The sequence below is a fragment of the Alosa sapidissima genome, chromosome 8 (genome assembly GCF_018492685.1).
Source record: "Alosa sapidissima isolate fAloSap1 chromosome 8, fAloSap1.pri, whole genome shotgun sequence".
In the NCBI taxonomy this organism is placed as follows: Eukaryota; Metazoa; Chordata; class Actinopteri; order Clupeiformes; family Clupeidae; genus Alosa; species Alosa sapidissima.
The window spans coordinates 33,181,616-33,202,554 of record NC_055964.1 but is presented as its reverse complement, the minus strand read 5'-3'; the positions used below and the strand labels follow the sequence as shown (position 1 = coordinate 33,202,554).

At 41.3% G+C, this 20,939-nt stretch overlaps 1 protein-coding gene across 1 annotated transcript; it reads right to left on the bottom strand.

Annotated features, from left to right (window-relative positions):
* Window positions 1–2,533: 2,533 nt before the first annotated feature.
* LOC121716131 (tripartite motif-containing protein 16-like) lies at window positions 2,534–17,473 on the bottom strand. Its single transcript, XM_042102334.1, has 6 exons — window positions 16,758–17,473; window positions 7,182–7,277; window positions 5,956–6,189; window positions 5,074–5,233; window positions 4,890–4,949; window positions 2,534–3,160 (listed from the first exon to the last, which is right to left on the bottom strand). The coding sequence occupies exons 1-6, from the start codon at window positions 17,346–17,348 to the stop codon at window positions 2,646–2,648; spliced, it is 1,656 nt and encodes a 551-aa protein (XP_041958268.1). The 5' UTR covers window positions 17,349–17,473; the 3' UTR covers window positions 2,534–2,645.
* Between the last annotated feature and the right edge of the window lie 3,466 nt (window positions 17,474–20,939).

Sequence of the window (20,939 nt, the reverse complement as noted above, 5' to 3'; positions counted from 1 at the left end):
AAAGACAATAGATGCCGGACGGAGCGGCGTAGTCGCCAGCGTACCCGTGACACCAAGGGCAAAATTATGTCATTATGGACCTCTGCTATATAAAACTATGAACACTCAGACCATTTAAACACAGTGGGCCTCATAAAACTACTTATATACTATATACCAACGTGACCTTGATCTTGGGTCAACAGAGATGGACATTCATCAGAAGACATTGGGCTGATAGAAGCCATCTGCCTCTGACTAAATTAGGTGGCTCCCTCTAGTGGTTTAACCACAATACTACCTCAACCTGTTTACTAATCACAACATACAGCCTACAGGGTACTCATGAGACTGGACATAGCTTTGAATATTGTATTGAATTTGAATTTAATTAATGTCAGCTAAGCTAGAAACAAGATGATGTGAGCTTCTGTCAAAAGCTAAACAATATTTGGTTGTAAAACTAGATGTACCGCAGAACAATACAAAATATGACCGCAGCCCAGTCCTGCACATTCTCTCTGCAAAAATAAATCATGCTTGTCAATTTGTCTCCATCTCCTACTTTTGTGTATGTAAATGAGTGTGTGCTTATCTGTGTGTGTGTGTGTTTATGTGTGTGCATGTGTGAGCGTGCATGTGCGTGCATGCCTGTGCATGCGTGTGTGTATGTGTGCATGCCTGTATGTGTGTGTGCATGTGTGTGAATGTGTGTCTATGTGTGTGTGTGTGTGTTTGTGTGTGCGTGCGTGCATGTGTGTGTGTTTGTGTGTGCGTGCGTGCATGTGTGTGTGTTTGTGTGACCGCCGCCGTCTTGCACATTCTCTGCAAAAATAAATCATGCTTGTCACAAATCATGCTTTGTCTCCATTTCCTACTCCATCCCCTACTTTTGTGTATGTAAATGAGTGTGTGCATAGTGTGTGTTTATCTGTGTGTGTGTGTTTATGTGTGTGCATGTGCATGCATGCCTGTGCGTGCGTGTGTGCATGTTTGTGTGTGTGTGCGTGCATGTGTGTAATTATGTGTGTGTGTGTAGCTGATATGGTCCCCCATAAACGGAATTACACAAAACTTGGCATGCATTCACAGGGTGTCATTATGATCACCAGGTACTACAGGTAATATCATTGCTGGCTATGAACACCATGGGTGCAAACAGCATCTGCCTTTATTGTTTTCAATTTGATGAATGACATCAAGTTTACATTTACATCCACATGTCAGTTTGTTTAAACGGACAAATATTATCAAGGCTTTGAATATTTCCATGTGTGCATGGGTGTCTGTAGATCAATGTGCATACAGTAGCATTCATTCCTGCAGGCCCCCGCCATGTATGCAGCCTTAAAATAGCGTCTGAATATTTGTGCCACTGTCTTGTGGCGGAATTGTTTTCTGAAACCGCAAAATATCACCAGGGAACGTTTGCGGCAGAACAAAATTCCAGGGAAAATTCCAATATGCGCTGAATGCAAAATAGGAAAGACAAAAGCGGCAGTATACAAAGTCAATTGCGCTTGAGTGCACGATAGGGCCCTAAAAATGATTTGGACCATGTAACTATTTACCATTTAAAAATAGACCTTGAATGTGATGCAGGAGTTGTGTCCACAGGGAAAGGCCACCGGGTCCCTCAGCAGCTCCAGGCAGATCAGAATGAGTCAGACTCAGAGACGCGTCCATCATACTCACAGGCTGATGTACAACACACCCACACTTACACACAACATTCTGTATCTTGCTTCTTTCTCTGTGTCTTCTTTTTTAGGCTTCTTACATCACACTGAAAATACTAACTCAAAAAAATTAAGATAATATTAAAAATATCAGCTCAATGTATTTGTGTTTGTGGCAGAGGCTGTCTGTAATTGTTTACAGAGGTTTTGAGGCTTCTTTATACTCTGCTGATTTCACACAGGATGATAATCTGCCAAACATGGGCAAAGACAGACACAACAATCAGAAGCTGACATTACATTCACAGCTGATTACATTCAGAGTATTTTAAAAAAATATTTTCATCATTTCTTTTTATTGGTCTCTATCAAAGTAGTAAAATAAAAAGTTCAAAATGTTTTGCCCAAATTATGTGGGTGCAAAGAGTAACACACACTTGTGTAATAATGAGAGTTGTATGAAAGTGAATTATAACATGAAACCTTCAGGAAGACATTCAAACTTTTCTTTTTATGTTACAACACCTTACTGACCATTTTACTGAATTTTAACTTTTATTTTACACTATGCAGTCATCATTGTCACTTTATTGCCAGACTCAAGCTCCATTCAGAAGACACAGACAGGTCATACAACACACATTATACATCATAAAGTACGTCCACACCATCATACCTCATACCATCCTTTTCCTCAACGTGTTTGTGAGTATTTTAGTATTTATTGGTCTGCATCAATGTAGTAAAATAAGAAAGTGAATTACAACCTGGAACATTCAGGCAAACTTTTATTTTAATGTTACAATACCCTATTGACCATTTTACTGAACTTGGACTTTTATGTTGCACTACACTACGTACCCTTACTTCTCCTCAATGTATTTGTGAGGAGTCTGACCCCAGTTCCCAAAGCTGACACACTAATGCCTCCTACTGCAGCAGGGTCCTAGCCTGGCTCATACCAGACCAATACCCAACTGAGAATACTCACAACAGCTTCACTGATCCAATTTCTATAGAAAACCCTGGGTAGAGTGTGTGAGTGAATGTGGTCTGGACTCTGTGCAGGAGGGTCATTGTGTCAGAGATGCTGTAGAAGGCCAGAGTTCCTGCCTTGTGATCCACATACACTCCTATTCTGGAGCTGGCCACTAGAGGGAGTTTAGTCTCTTTAGTATTGTGCTTGAAAGAGGAGGTGGAGCTGGTGAGATCCAACCTCCAGGACTGATCATTATATCCAAACAAACACTCAGCACCCACTCTTTTCCTGCTGATGCTTTTATATGAGACTGCTATAGCAACCCACTGCCCTCTCCACTCCACCTCCCAGTAGCAGCGTCCAGACACACCCTCTCTACACAGCACCTGGTGGATCATATCAAATCTCTCTGGATGATCAGGATATGACTGGAGCCCATCTCTCCACTCCACCCTCCTTTTCCCCTCAGACAGATGGAGTTCTCTGTGTGCTGTGTTGGGATCCAGTGTGAAGTGACAGGAGTCTGATGGAGGAGAAGAGAGGACAAAGTTAGATTTGTATTTTAATTAGGTGTGTGTGTGTGTGTGTGTGTGTGTGTGTGTGTGTGTGTGTGTGTGTGTGAGACTTTGTATTCGCCAAGGTTGAATGACTGTCGGGTTCCTCTACGTGTGTGTGTGTGTATGTGTGTGTGTGTGTGTGTGTGTGTGTGTGTGTGTGTGTGAGAGAGATTCATGTGTGTGTGTGTGTGTGTGTGTTTTGTGTGTTCTAGTTTTGTCTGTGTGTTCTCAAATCACAAAATGTTTATGAAGAAGACCTCTACTTTTCACCTGGTAGCACAACCCCCAGCATACTGAAGGGCCAGACACACACATTCCTGCACCCACCTTTGCCTACACTATGCACTGCTGTTCACTCCAAACCCCATTTCAGCTCATCTACATGCTGCTCCAGGAGCACAAAGAGGTGGGTGCACACTGATTGGCTGTTCAGTTCATATAATAACCTTTGGCCAGAATCACAGACTGAACCTTTAATGATGCATGATACTGGACAGGAGTGACCCGTCCATCTTTACTGCAGGACATCCCTTCTGTATGGACTCAGCCTGATCTGCTGTCAGCTAAACCCTGCAGCATCAGAATGACTGGACTGGGCTAAATCTACAGGGGAATCAGGCCTGCATCTGCTCTGCTGGTGATTAGGAGTCTCACATCTGTCATTCAAAGTGCCTTTATGTTGTAATGTTCACACTCCCAGTCAGACTTCAGGCACTGCCAACACAACTTAAAGGTGCACTCCAGGTTTTTCAACCTGGGTCCTATGTTTTTGCATTTTCACTAGGGTTATAAAATTGGTGCAGTATTGAGTTAGAATGTTGAAACCGTCAACCTAGAAAAGTCTATACAGCAGAAGTGCTATTGTGCTCTTGTAGAGATCACCTACACTTCCTTACTTGTAAATAAGCACACTAACTAGGCACAATGTTATTACTGCTTGTAAATAAGCACACTAACTAGGCACAATGTTATTATTGCTTGTAGATAAGTACACTAACTAGGCACAATGTTATTACTGCTTGTAAATAAGGACACTAACTGTGTCTGGTCTCCTACTGCCTGATCGACCAACTAATCAATTTGGAGCCTGTTGTCGAGTAATCAGAAAACATGCGGCTCCCATGTGATAATCGACTAGTAGGCAGTAAATGGTATGTGTAATGAACCATGAACAAATCTGCATCTGCTCTGCTGGAGTCTCATATCTGGCAATCAGAATGCCTTTATCAACCCTCCAATATCCACAGTCTGCAACCCAACCTCACCTCTCGATCTCAATCTCATTTCTCATACTGGTTCCACAAAGGAGAATACACTCTATGGGAATATAATGAATGTCACTTGATACTTCCATTTCTGAGTGTGCTGTGTTTACCCCCATTGTTGCATTCTTATTTTCATGATGACTTATCGGGAATCATGTATCTGTACGTGAACTAATGTATCCATCAAACTTAGTTTCTTTGGTAAGACATTCTAAAAGGAGGCTCAGGAAAAGATGTAACAGATTTGCTGACATGATTCTGGACTTTGCATTGGTTCTGGACTTTGCATTTGCAAAAACAAACGGACAAACCCTGTTACTGCTCTGCAAGCATGACTGTCTGGAAAATACATTGCTTTGCATTGGTGGGCTATACAAAACAAACGCCTGACTTGTGATTTGGAATAATGTGCTGCATGTATAAGACTCACATTGTAGGAATTCCTCTCTGGCTGTAGGTTCAGAAGGCAACATAGCCTGGACTTTAGCCACTATGGAGACAGAGAGAATCATATTATAAACAACACTGACTTATATAAGTGGTTTAAATGTACAAAAAAATGTACATCAGTATAAAAAATGTAATGTGTCAGGAATATCAGGAGTGTGACCAACCTGCTGCAGATATCTTCATGAATTCCTCTTTGCAGAAATCCTCCAGCTGCCCCTTTAGTGAGGAGACAGATTTCTTCACAGCCTCAAAAGAAAGGCTTTGGTTAACACAGGTACTGGACACGTCTTTAGTCTCAGGCGTGTTGCTCACTGACTGGAATGTCTAAATACAGAGAAAGACAAAAAGAAACAATATCAGTATAGTGCACATGACTAGTCAAAAAACAGATTAGGAATGGCTCATATTGACTAGATCTCAGTAGATCATAATCACAGTATGAAAATACCATTCATTTAGCCTGACGAGCCAGACCCACATTAAAATGTAGGGTCTGGGCACTCACCGCTCGCAGTGCTCAGTCTGAGGGGCGGGATAATCAGTTGTCTTTCAAATTCCCTCTGCACGCAATAGGACAGCGGCAGCACTATGAGCCCCATGCGTTTCCCACCAGCGGAGCTTGTTGTCTAGTTCAAACGTTTGCCAACTTAATAAAAGCTTAACTCGTGTCACACTGTTCGCCAGCAGCAACATCCATCTTTTTTGTTTTCAAGTAGCAGGGAATTCAAGCCAAATCGTTGCAACTCTGCCATCAATCATTACGTTAAGCCCACCTAACGACTCTATACACGATTTCATTGGCCTGATTAAGTTTCGATTTCTGGAGCTCACAATCCAACGGAGAGTTGTTAGACTAGCCCTGCCGCTAGGGGCGCGTCTAAATTTCTAGGCTACCATTCATTGGTCTTCGAGAGCCAAAAAATATGAGCATTAACAAAAATACATTCTTTACAGATGTGAAAGGGCATGGGATCTGTTAAAGTGCTGCGTAAGGTAGATTGATGCCATCAGCACATCCTGAACCCTCATAACCTATCAGCAGTTACCTTGAGGAAATGGATGTGGTCCTCTGTGTGTGAAAGCTGCTCCAGCTCAGCATCTCTCCTCTTCAGCTCAGCAATCTCCTGCTCCAGTTGCTTCAGATGTTCTTCAGCCCGACTCACCTCAGCCTTCTCCTGAGCTCTGATCAGCTCTGTCACCTCAGAGCGCCTTCTCTCAATGGAGCGGATCATCTCAGTAAAGATCCTCTCACTGTCCTCCACTGCTGTCTGTGCAGAACTCTGTTAGGAGACACACAAAGAGGAGGGTCCATCTAAAGCAGCCCTCACTCAGCTCTTCCACAAAGCCTGTTGCCCACAGTGTGGCTTAGAGGAACTGGAAAGTGACTAAGCACTACTCCTCTTTAGCTAACTGGATGAGAGCTCTAGGGCCCGTCCAATTTCTCCCCCCTTAAAACTTCCACTTGCTTTTGATTGCCCTCAACATTAAAGCCCTCTCGACAAGGGAAGTGGAGGTGAAGATCTTTCCCTATGAATTGGGACACCACTATATGCAAATTAACGTAGCGAACGTGCTCACCTACGTCACGCGCAGCGCCGACGTGTTTACCAGTAGTAGCCTGCTACTATTTTCATTCAGGAACATGCCTGTTCCAGTGATCATTGTTGTGTGGGCTGTGCTGGTTTAGGCCTATCTACGTCTGGTTAATCAACAAAGATATTCGTGTTCATGTTAACGCCAGACCACACACCTTAAATATTGCCGAAACTACCCAGATCAGATATATAACATTATTTGATGGGCAGACTCTCTCAAAGCACTCAGCAGATATCATGAACATCGTCAGATAGCTTCGTGAGAAATTTTCTAACATTAGTGTTCAAAACTCAACAGTCCATCAGATGTGCATCAAACTAACATATTCCAACATATTTCGAAATTTTAATATGCTTATTTACGAAAATATATGAAAAATTTGGCCGGCTCGCTGAGCTCGCACGGTATCCTGGGTAATTTCATCTCCCACTTTGTTTTAAGCCTGCATCGGTCCTGGCTATATTTTGAGGGTTGGTTTTAAGGGGAAAATAGCTCTTCACCTTGCTCCCTACAGTAATGGGACACCCTAGCCCTACACGTGCACGCGCAAAAACGAGGGTTAGGGCAAAACTCTAGGGGTAGGGGAGGTATTGGGACGGGCCCTTAGTCCCTAACTAAGACCATATATGGCTCGTCAAACAACCAGCTGCTGTCTTCACCTGTGGTCAGTACTCACCTTGAGCGTCTCCACAGCCTTCCTCAGCTCCAGCAGCTCCTTCTCTCTCTCCTGGATTCTCTGCTGAAATTTCCTCTGGGTCTCTCCCAAGTGTGTCTATGTTGAACAAATGCATCACATCCACACTGCAGTTATCATAGAATTACTAGGCCTGTTAGACAATTCCTCAAGCGCAAACTGCTTCATCAGGGTGAGCTCATGAACACATGGCTAAGGTTTTGATATTTAAGATAGATAGATAGATAGATAGATAGATAGATAGATAGATAGATACTTAATTGATCCCCAGGGGAAATTCAAGTTTTAATTAATTAATGTTACTGATGAGCTGATTACTAAGAAGGCTGTCATTACAGGCTGTGACCATCTGATGTTATGACTTCAATTGAGAACTCAGGGGCCTGTACTACGAAGTGGGGTTACTGGCTTATCTGGGTAACTTCGAGAGTAACTTGATCACGTGTGGCGTAACTTCCCGATTAACCCGTACTACGAAAGGTGGATAGGTTTTAACCGAGGTATGCTGCCATGGCAATTTACGCTGCATCTCAAACCTGCTCTGAGCAGGTTATGTTCTTGGTTAACCCAAGGTTTCCGTTAACCACACCCTTTATAAGTACCACCCCTCCACTATCAATTTGAGACAATGTCGGCGCACCTGGATGACATTGGAGCGCAAATCGTGAGGGGCTCTCTTCGGAGGGCGAGGGGTTTTAGAGACCGCCATATATAGACTATATACTGTATATATTCTCTATGAAGATATAGATTGTCAGCCGAGGGAATTCGTTATCTTTGTCAGATGATCTAGGCCAGTGGTTTCTTAAATGGGGGTACGCGAAGGCACTCCTGGGGGTACGTGAGATTTAAAGGAGAATTCCGGTGTGATACTGACCTAAAGTGTATTGAAACAAGATACCGAGTGTGAACGTATGTCTTATAGCCCATCTCGGCTTGTCCCCTGCACTTCAAAATCTGGCGCTAGTTAGCCGATGCTACCAACAGCTTTTTCAATAGTGGTGCTTCGGCATCGGGCTAGCCATGCAAATAAATCACTGTTTTAAATGCATGGATTCCAGTTTCTTCCAGTAGCAGCAACTGGAATCCATGCATTTCCACTGAATTATTTTTGGAATCTGATCCCTTATCATACCTGTTCATTCTTACTCGTCGCTCAACTTATCGTGACTAAATTCAAGATGGCTGCAAACGCTAAACTTTGTGAAGATACTGTCTGTATAAATCGTCTTGTAAGTAAACTACCAGTGCTTTTTCAAAGTTCTCAATGTCTCGTTTTAAATGTCAGGGCCCTCGGAAGTCTACCAATGAAGTGTGGAGATACATTGAGCCTCGTAAATGGGTGTAAAACAGTGATTTATTGACCGAGGTGAAGTTAGTTTGATATTTGATATTCGGATATTCGACAGATATTTAAAAAAAAAATGTATGCGGCCGGTTTCACCCCGTGTTTGCAGACAATGTACAAACAGATGACCTGTCTACTTGCTCCCAGCCGACCTTAGGGACCGTCTAAAAAGTACCTTCTGAATTACCTTTATAGTCTTTTTTGTCAATAGCTTTGACATCATGTGACCTAGTGACTCCAAACCAATTCAAAATAGTTATCCTATATGGGACTCATCAGACACACCTCTTTGTATAGTCACTATATGCACACAGTATTTTATATGAATATTTTAAAGAAAATACCTTATTTCCCATAAGGAATGGTCTCCTTTTTTCAATACCTCCCAAGCCATGTGACCTAGTGACTCCAAACCAATGCAGAATATTTATCCTATATGGGACTCATCAGACACACCTCTTTGTATAGTCACTATATGCACACAGTATTTTATATGAATATTTATATTTATTTATATTTATAAGAAGAGGTGTGTCTTATTAGTCCCACATAGGATAACTATTCTGCATTGGTTTGGAGTCACTAGGTCATATGGCTTGGGAGGTATTGAAAAAAAGGAGACCATTCCTTATGGGAAATAATGTATTTTCTTCAAAATATTCATATAAAATACAGTGTGCATACAGTGACTATAAAAAGAGGTGTGTCTGATGAGTCCCATATAGGATAACTATTTTGAATTGGTTTGGAGTCACTAGGTCACATGATGTCAAAGCTATTGACAAAAAAGACTATGAAGGTAATTCAGAAGGTACTTTGTAGACGGTCCCTAAGGTCGGCTGGGAGCAAGTAGACAGGTCATCTGTTTGTACATTGTCTGCAAACACGGGGTGAAACCGGCCGCATACATTTTTTTTTGAATATCTGTCGAATATCCGAATATCAAATATCAAACTAACTTCACCTCGGTGATTTATTTGCATGGCTAGCCCTATGCCGAAGCACCACTATTGAAAAAGCTGTTGGTAGCATCGGCTAACTAGCGCCAGATTTTGGAGTGCAGGGGACAAGACGAGATGGGCTATGAGACATACGTTCACACTCGGTATCATGTTTCAATACACTTTAGGTCAATAGCACACCGGAATTCTCCTTTAACCCTTAGAAGCCGTGCGTCAGAAGTGTGTCAGAAAACACACCCTTTCTTCTCTGTTACATTGCTTAGCAACTGTTCATAGCAGCGAGAAGCCTTTATTGTGTGACAGAGCAGAAGTGGGGCTTTCCAACGAGACCCACGCACTTGTCTGTACATTAAATGAAGATTAAAAAAAATCATGAAATTAAATCAAATTGCATCATATTTACAGTCTCTGCGTTCACCTGCACACCCATTAGGCCTACTCTCGTTTGAATTACTCGCGAACCCGTGAACGCATAGATATGGCAAGCATATCAGATGAAAGAGGAGACACAGGGCTACTACCCATTGCTACCAAGTATGTCGATCCTTCTGGCTTATAAAAACAGACGAAGTGACTGCAAAATAATAACGTCATGTACAAAAACCAATTGCACACTCATTACTCTCGTTTGAATTACTCGCGAACCCGTGAACGCATAGACATGCCACGCATGTCAGATGAAAGAGGAGACACATAGCTATCGTTTGATACCAAGTACATCCTTCTGCATAAAACAGACGAAGTGACAGCAAAATAATAACTTCATATAGCTCGACTTACCTTACGTTTTTGTCTGTTTTTGTGGCAAAGCATGTTTATAATCCAACGCTATTGTGTGTTTCTCTATGGCAAAGAATGTTCATAATCCGGTTTTGAGATCCTAACAAATTCCTGCATGGCATTCAATTCAAGGCTCACATTGCATCCCAACACATTTTTTGCCTTTACTTTGTTCATGGCAACGCAGTAAAAAGTTGTAGAGAATCATGAGTGCAGACAGGCACACAAACGTAAACTCGGGTCAAGTCAGGTCAGATCAGTTCGTGTTCCAGATATGGAGCGCAGAAAGGTAATTTTTAATCACTAAATAAAAAATGGCATTTATTTCTGTAAGGCGCACACCACATATGTCTGTAAATTGCTCAGCCCCAGAGAATCCCTCCACCGTGTCAATGATATTGCCAGATTCAGGACAGTCTACCCTACACACACATGAAATGCATGTAGAGCTATGAGCTTGCTGTGGTGTCAAAATATACGATTTTTTATAATACGCTTTTTATATTTTAATTCTTTAAAAATCAAAATAAAATCAATGATAGTAATAATACATGAAATCTTGGCAGATCTGGATAGCCTAGACTCTGCCGGAAAAAAGCTATATATAATATGTGAGTGGCACTTACAGTGACCAGAAAATATCCTTATGAATAAAGGTAGTGAAAATGCCCTAAAAAAGCTAAGGGTTAAAATATACATATATTTAGTACTATAGTAAAAGTAAAATCCCTAAAAAAAATTAAAATGAAAAAAAAAAAAAATACAAAAAAAAAACACAATTATTTAATTAATATTTCAGGAAAATATCAGTTGTATGTGTATGTGTATGTGTTTATTAGTTCCCAAGTTTAATACATTAGACACTGATGGCACAGTGCTCTGTTTTAAGTCTTTTTTTCTCAACTAAAAATGCTTTGCGCTGGTTAGGGAGTACTTGGCTGAAAAAATATTTCACAGGGGGTACATCACTGAAAAAAGGTTGAGAACCACTGATCTAGGCAGAAGTCTCTGTCACCCGTCATAGCAATGCCCTTACGTGAACATTCATGTATTCCATCTAATCGGTGATGCTGAACATCTGAGCAATAGCCTAAAATAAATAGGACATAGCCTACAGTAGGCCTAATAAATTAAAATCACCATTTTAACAAACTTGAATTGAATGTCATATTACTGTAGAGCTAACCTGCACATAAAGGCTACACATTTCCACAGCACCAGAATCCGACCGAATGCCTCAACCCCTAATCGGCCTTCCACTATTATTTGCGATGGCCAACTCCTGCTACTGTAAAACACTCTGGTGCCTTACAGTAGTGTTCAAAGACACCTTTTTCTTGTTAGCTGTAAAACAGAGGCCAAGTGAAAGCTATAAGCATACTAGGCCTACATGTTTTCATAATTAAGAAATAATAATGCAAGCTATAACTATATAAACCTACTATTCTGAATAATGTGTTTGTGTTTCATTTTCACCTGTTGCCATGTGCGTTTGGCAATCGTGTTGCATCTGAAATTGTTCACAGGATTAGGCTTACACTAAATCAGTCAATGGGGGCTACTTAAACATTCAATTATCCTATTACTGTAATCTATATGCCCACTTCTAAATTGTGTTGCATCTGTAGGCATTTCTATGAACTCAAAATAGGCAATTTAATTATTTCAACTCATTTCAGACATTCCGCAAGCTATTAATCCTCCATAACACATATTTGAAGAACATGTGGAAATAGGGCTGGGACAACACGTCGACGTAATCGATTACGTCGACGCAAAAAATAAGTCGACGCAAATTATGCGCGTCGATTTGTCAGACCCAAAACGCGTGCTGCCAAATATTTTGAATTTTACACCTTCAGTGTTGACTAATCTGTGGTGGGGCGCCACGAAATCAAAACCGGCCGTCACACATTGATGTTCTATGTTGTAGGCCTACTATTTAAATTAAAGATAAGATAAAATCCTTTCATTGAGCTGCACTTTTTACACACGCAGCCTTTCCCTGCCCCGCCCGCTCTCTCTCGTAACAAGCCCGCTGCCCCTCCTCTGCATGTGCATTCAACACAAAATATTCACGATTGTTGAAGGATTGTTGTTGCCACATAGAAGCATTGCATAGAACACGGCTGGCTAAATTGCTATAAAATCCGCTTAGCATCATGACCATGCTGTGCAAATTTGTTCAAAACTGCTGCAGTCAAGTTAACTCGTTCCACTTTCGTGTCACAGCATACCCTGGCTTTGAGCGCAACATACCTCGCTAACCCACTAATCGAGATTCGTAGTATATAGTCCAGGCAAAGTAGCGTTTTACGACAGACTAATTGTAAAATATTTTTTTGCAGCTTAGATCATTTATATGAGGTGTCCAGAACAACATACTAAAAGTCCTAAGAAATCCTAGTTGAGGAAATATGTTAAATTCTCATCAATCCAAGATGTGTGCCAAGAAGGCCAGGCAACAATACACCGCCAATGGGGCTATTTTTTTTCCTTTACTCCTATCAAAATTAAACTTTACACAATGAAAGTACCCAAGAAAAGTAAACATTTTTGTATTACAAGTTTCTTTGAAAATTAATTTTAATATGGAAATGAGCTATACACTAATCAAATCCATACTTATGGATTTAAGTGAAGAGAGTGTATGCATAATACATTTTGGTCTGTACCATAAAGGGAAAACTGGTTTAACTATATAAACCATATATTTTCTGAATGCTTAGACCTTCAGGATGTGATCTAACATAGGTTTTGACCTTTCTCACCCTCCCCTTTACTTTGCTGCCCGTTCATAATACATAGGGTATGAGTAAATCGGGTATATGGCTCATACCTTTGGGTCTGTGCCATTTAGGAAAAACTGTTTCAACCATACAAACCATATATTTTCTGAAAGCTTATACCCTCAGGATGTGATCTAACATGACATGAAACATGTCCCATCCTCCTCATTAGTATGCTGCCCATGCATAACACATGGCGTATTGGTAAATTAAGTGTGTTCTGATACATTTTGGGCTGTACCATGAAGAGAAAACTAATTAAACCACCTAAACCATATATTGTCTGAAAGCATATACCCTCAAGATGTGAACAAACATGGGTTTTGACATTTGTCACCCTCCTCATGACATGACAGCCCAAAAAGGTATTAGCCATATACACTATTTACCAATACCCAATGTATTATGCATGGGCAGCATACTAATGAGGAGGGTGGGACGTGTCTCATGTCATGTTAGATCACATCCTGAGGGTCTAAGCTTTCAGAAAATATATGGTTTATATAGTTGAATCAGTTTTCCCTTCATGGTACAAACCAAAATGCATTATGTACTCTCTTCACCTAAATCCATAAAATCCCATTCATTTCTATGGGAAATTTACTTAGTGGTCTACCAGGTACAGAAGGAATGAGTTTATTTCTTGTTAACATGTTTTTTCTTAAACTCTGGGACCAGGGCTACAAGAAAATACCACTTAAGTATAGTAGTGTTGGGGGGGGGGTGCATGTGGACCCCACCTAGCCCATAGACTATATGTATCACAAATACATAGGCCCAATCTTCATCCAATCATCCTACTGCCAATGGGTGATGGCAATGCTGCTTTTAGACTGGCCTCTAACCTTAAAACTGCCTGGCTTGGTAGTACCTGCCAGGGGTATATCCCCCGCCAGTATAGTCTTCAGGGTCACTGAGGCACACACACAAGCCTCCCCACCATGACAAGGTAGCAACAACAGGGGAGTTTTCTTTTCTTTTTTTTATGTTTTTCTTTTTAAAGTTTTTTTTTTAATGTTTTTCTTTTAGAAATCCAGCCTGGATCCTGGAGCCCTCCTCTGTGGCTCTTGGTTCTGGCACCCCCTCACTTCCTGGTTTGTTCTTTGCTGAGTTATTCCCCTCTGGCTCATATTCATCTGATAAATCAGGCAACTGTGAGTTTGTAATGACTAAGATGGCTATTCTGACTTTCTTCTGATGTTATCTGTGGGGGAATGTCATTAGGTAAGGCTTGTTCGCAAATAATAATAAAAACATATTTTAGAAAGCAACTGGAGGCAAGATTGTGTAATCAATTCTTAAGGTCAATATAAGTCTTTTTGTGGCAAGTGACCCAGGTGGTAAGTGTGGCAAGTGACTTCAAATTTATCGCGTTTATGCATACTGTACGTTAACTTACTGAATGGACAAGAATATGTTAGTTATTTGGTCCCTGTTTTTTCTACTTGTGACTTTATGGCTTCTTGGCCATAAGTCAATTACGCCTAGTGTTGAGCTCATTTGCATATTTAAAATATATTTTTTTCCAAGAAACTTGTAAAAAAAAAAAAAAAATACCTTTCATGTATATTTTCACTGTGAGGTTTGATTGTGATAGGAGTAAAGGAAAAAAATAAGCCCATTAGGGTGTACAGTATTTTGGGCATATGTGATTAGTATGTTGCTCATTTGCATATTGTTCATAATGGAGACATTGATAATAACGTTTGATTCAACGTTTGTTTCCCAGTTCTTGGTCCGTAGACTTATTGTAATAACCTCGGCTCTCAATACATATTTGTATGAATATCAAGCCTTTGAGTGAGCCTCAGGGCCGTAGTCACCATAGACATTGAGGGGGACGTGTGCCCCCCAATATTCAAATATGACCAAAATGTCCCCCCCAATATTCGGACATAGAAAAATAAAAAAAGAATAAAGCCCTATACTAGGCCTACAGGAAACCAACACGTATCTGAAATGTAATCAAACGTAAATAACGCACAAATTAGTGACCTATGGTTCCAGAGGGGTATTCCAGAAAGGAGGTTTAACAAACACTGAGATAAAACTTAACCTCTGGGTTGTCTGAACCTGTGGCGACTAAACCCGAGCTGTCGGTTCCAAAACACCGGTTACCAGTTAGTTCGATCAACCCTGTGTTAGATAACCTAGAGTTGTGCGCGATCACGGCGAACTTATAAAGGCATCATCTATTGAGAGTCGAAACAATGAGTGAAACCGGCAAAACGAAGAGCACCGTATTTTTCAGAGGCGGAGTAGTCGAGGCTAACGAGGAGAGAACTGTAATAACAAAAAAAGAGCAATACTTAAGCGCCTGCGTCCGAGACCTTGCTTGGCAGAGAATAGCCTAACTGACCGTGTAAATGCGTACGTTTAGGATAGCCTATTTAATGTCAAAAGCACAATTAAATAATTCACTGGACATCACGTATTGTATTGACTGCTTTGAATGATGCTTTCTTAAACTAGTATGCATGTTGTCACTAAGTTTGGTTAAGAATGCTGATGGCATTTGGGATAAAATATTTTTTAATAGGCTACACACGCTCTCCGACTGGGAGTTTTTGTAGTGTTGGAGACGCAGAGCATATCGGCAAGCTGTCGGTCGGTGCGTAAAGTTTGCTTTGCGCTAAAGCAGTCCCTGCGCAACTTCATTCGTTTTCCTGGACACAAACCCACGAGGATCATTAATGTGTAGTTTCACCAACTGGCAGGTCAGCATCACTTATTAAATTTTCTAAATGTGCACTGAAATGTGTCCAATAGGCTACCCATGCCTTCCGACATTCACCCTTCCGATGATGGAGCGCAAGAGTTTAACTTGGCCCACAGCTGCAGAACCCGTGTTAAAATAGGAAATTACATTTGGGATTCTCACAGATTAAGTGGGCCATAGAATTCTTTGAGAATCCCAAATGTAATTTTTAATTATAATAATTATAGGCCTACTATATAATTATATCTTAATTATATCTTCAATGTGTCTGAGATGTTGTTTGTCCATCTGTCTGGTGAGCCAAACACAAATGTCCACTATGGTGTAGGCTACATTAAAGATTTATTTTATTCTATTCTAATCCACCATGCTGCTTTTCAAGTAGCCTATATTTAGGATTCATCTGAAAAACTCGCTCTTGAAAAACTCGTTTGGAAAAGAATGGATAGGCTATCATGTGATGTCGTGGTCTTATCGCCCTCTCACGGTTAATTGCACGGATGAATATGACATGATTTTGTGCTTCTTTGTCAATCGGACCTTCGTCAAAATGAAACGCCATTGTGTGACAAGTGTAAAAATAGCGGCCTGATTGAACATGCACTGAAATAACCGAACATAATTGAACATAACCCGAACAAAACCTACCCCCGACCAGGTTAAGTTCAGAGCCTATGTTACCATTGTTACTTACATAGCCTGATCATTTTTGAGCTTTCTGGAACTGAAATCCCAGGTTTACCGCTAACTCTGGGTTAACATACCCAGTTAAGCTAGTAAACCTGCTTTCTGGAATACCCCTCAGGCCCCTGATCTCATGCTGTTGTTATTGTTATTGCCTGTTGTTATTCACTCTCTAACTTGCTGTCTAAATGAACTCTAGAGGATGAGTCTATAGCCTGCTTTATTCCAGTTACACCATATAGCCATGTTATAGGCTGCTACAACTCCTGCTCTTACCTGTTTCTCCTTTCTCCCTGCAGAAGCTGACACAGTGTCATGGCCTTTGTGTTCATCCACCATGCAGAGAAAACAAATACAACTCTGGTCCGTACGACAGAATATCTCCATAGGCTTCTCATGTTGAGTGCAGACCCTCTCCTGTAGCTGAGCTGTGGCATCAACAGTCTTGTGTTTTCGTGCAGGATTTACATCGTTATGAACTTTATAGTGAGTTTCACAGTAAGACAACAGACAGTCCAGACAGGACTTCACAGCTTTGAGTTTTCTCCCAGTGCAGACGTCACACTCCACATCTTCAGCTCCAGCACATACAACAGGAGCAGGAACAACAGGTTGAATTCTGCTCTTCCTGAACTGCTCCACAAGCTCAGCAAAAACATTATTTTTGTTTAAAACGGGTCTAGGACTGAACGTCTGTCTGCACTGGGGACAGCTGTAGACTCCCTTCTGATCTTCCTGATCCCAGCAGCCCTTGATGCAGCCCGTACAGTAATTGTGTCCACAGTTAACAGTCACTGGATCCTTAAGTAGATCAAGACAAATCGGGCATGTAAAGAGGTCCTGGTTACTTGAACTTGCTTCTGCCATTCTTCTTTTGCGGTGTGTAGTCTACCCTATCGCTTCACAACTTTCCATGAATGCTAGGCTACCTAGTTTCGTTTCGCCTGAAATCGGTGCGAATGCGCAACGTAACTTCGAAATGACTTCCTAGTTGCAACATGTGTGATGGGCGTGTTCGTGCAAACAGTCGGCTATCGACGGCGATTAACCCGTGAAGGATTTCGAGTTAGTTAAGAAAAGATGTTTCCGATTTTGTGGAAATAGTATTGTGTGTAGCCAAGTAATTAAATGTCCACCCTTCATCAATTAATAGCCTACCTCAAAAAAACAGTTTACACCTGTCAGCTAAAACTCTGCTTGGAGATTGGTTTGCAAGGAGAAAGATGCGAAACAATCACTGACCGATTTAATAAAATGACAAACTGCAAAGCTAAAGACGTTAGGGTACTATGTGTCACTACCACACACACACACACATAGGTAGCCTACATGTTTTTTACTATTTGTCACTAGGCCTACAACACACACACACACACACACACATACACAGGCTGTGTTAAATCAAGACAAATAAAATGTAAAACATGTCAGTCATTATACTGTTATATTATACTCCCTCTCTACACAGCACCTGAAAACAACACCCGATAAATCCCTCTGGACAGGGCCCGAATTATCTTTTTGTCTTTAAGGGGGTCTCTATCTCATAAAAAGTTGCCACACCCCGCGCATAGCCTAACAAGGCGATACAATAAAATAGCCTAGGCGCGAGTGGCGCTTTTACACAGTATATGCGCACGATAGGCCTAGACACACACACACAATAGACAGAGATTTTTCATAGAAATGGATTATTTTAATTCATTTAAACATATTATTGATTGTAATAGTCCATATTTAATTTCAATTTCACAATACAAAGAAATAGACTAAAGCAGGGGTTCCCAAACTTTTCCACGACAAGGCCGCCCAAATACCACTAGGTTCTGGCCAAGGACCCCCTTGATGTACAGTATTATTAAACCCATCGACAATACTACGGCAAATATAAAAATACATTAAGCTAATCCTAATAATTATTTTAGCCACAAGCACTTCGCGATGGAGCATACAGTGTGTAAAAATTGTATTTGGGGCTTTCTTCTATATGAGAGCTATCACTCTACTATTATTCCCAGTCATTATCATGGGAAATATAATGTTCAGATATGCCTCACATTATTATAATGGCATTGTATAACAACCCTCATAGTAATAGGTATATTTTAAATTTTCCAAATGTATTTATTTTTTGCTTTTATTTTTCCTTCCAACTTGCTGAGGCCCCCCTGGCACCCCCTCGCGGCCCCCCAGGGGGCCCCGGCCCCCACTTTGAAAACCACTGGCCTAAAGGATTTACTCTGAGTGCCATTCTCAATTTCACAACGTAAGTCATTTGAACCAGACCACCGTCTCAGATAGGCTATCCTCAGTGTCAAACACAATACTACATGCATTTAGTATAACTTATACACAGGGATTGATAACAACACCTGCGTTCAGTCGTCTCGTGTGTTGAACCGTGGAAATAAATAGACGAACAATTTTGGAATTTGCACTGAGATGTTGTCGGGTAGCCATAGGCTATTCCGCCATAGGCTATTCCGCCATCAGAGATTGCTAACAGGTGTTTCAAAATATCTGGGAACTTTCCTGAGCTCTGAATGACAAAGGATAGCTACAGATCAGTTCACAGAATCATTGAAGTAGGCAGCATAATGGGCCATAATTTATGGCATTGTTAATCAACATAGAGGTAAGGCGCAAGTTCAACAGCAAACAGGACTTTTCCGCACGTATCAAACCATATAGGCTAGCCCAATGAACGCCTATGTAAGTAGACAAAACACTCGCACCAAAGCAGGGTAACTTCTTCAGACTTGCGAGTGCTGTCAAATCGATCGTATACGGTTTGCTCATAGTCTAGTGGTGTGGTGGTGAAGTGCAGTCATGCTGCGTTCAAGAGCATAGGGTAGGGGTAGCCTACGTCCCGTATTAGCCTATATTTTATAATGAGCGGTTGTTTAAAGGTGCCATGTGTAATGTCCGGCAAAAAATCAATTCATACTCCACATTCCATAAAAGATGGGGGCAGTATACTTCCAGAAAGTGAGTTGGTCTTCCCTAGAGTAACAACCGAGACACGTGTATTGCAGTTTGGCTGGTGGTTATGTTGCCCGCATAGCGCCTCCCATGGCCGAAACTGGTATTATGACACCTGTCAGGCTGTGGCTAGTAATTTAGCATGCTAATTCAGGTTGATATCTCTGCAGCACTATACCTTGTCATTTTTTTAATGACATCATCACCCTTATTTCTTCTCATTCTTTTGATGCGTGTTGCTAATTTTTTGGATATTTTTACCTCAATTCTTACACATGGCACCTTTAAGATTAAATTACAATGCCAGACACCTTCAGATATGAGAGACCCCCTCAGATTTTTGACTTTGTTGCTTTCATGGGAGCCAGTCCTCACTCTATGGGAGCTCGGCTCCCTCTGGCTCCCACGTAATTTGAGCACTGCCTCTGGATGATATGACTGGACCTTTTCTCTCCTCTCCACCCTCCTGTTTCCTTCAGACAGTTCTGTGTGCTGTGTTTGGACCCAGGGTGAAGTGGCAGGAATCAGAAAACAAGACAAAGGCTTCTGAGAATAAAATCTAACTGAGAGACAGAATGATTACCGGTAAATGTAAATTAAGTTTAAATTCATGTTTAAATATATGTATATTTCCCTGTGGGAATGTTTCATGCATATTGTCTGGTTTTCAAATTAGGCCTCTTCATGTTTCAAAATACCCGATAGCCTTTTAGCATTCTAGCTCAATACTGGACCAATTAAATTAGTTGTTCTCCCTAGTGAAATTTTTGACCTAGAAATGACCTAACAACAGACTGGAAATTCTCCTTTATTCTCTCCTTTAATCTCACTCTCATTTCTCACATTGTATTCAGATCAGAAAATACAATCCATGTCACATGATGAATGAGTCTTTGATCTGATAGTTGCACAGATAATGTAATCTCCAGCGCAAGTTCTACCAGGAGACTGGTAATGATAATGTCACACATTCATTCATTACACAGTCCTGACCAATTACCACCAGTCTATGTGATTTTATAATGTCTCGCCCAACATGCCTGCTCTGCTACCTGAGGTGCCAACATTCCTGCTCTGCTACCTGAGGTGCCAACATGCCTGGCCTGCTACCTGAAGTGCCAACATACCTGCTCTACCTAAGGTGCCAACATGCCTGCTCTGCTACCTGAGGTGCCAACATGCCTGAGGTGCCAACATGCCTACTCTACCTGAGGTGCCAACATACCTACTCTGCTACCTAAGGTGCCAACATGGCTGCTCTGCTACCTGAGGTGCCAACATGCCTGATGTGCTACCTGAGGTGCTAACATGCGTGCTCTGCTACCTGAGGTGCCAACATGCCTGCTCTGCTACCTGAGATGCCAACATGCCTGATGTGCTACCTGAGGTGCCAACATGCCTGATGTGCTACCTGAGGTGCCAACATGGCTGCTCTGCTACCTGAGATGCCAACATGCCTGATGTGCTACCTGAGGT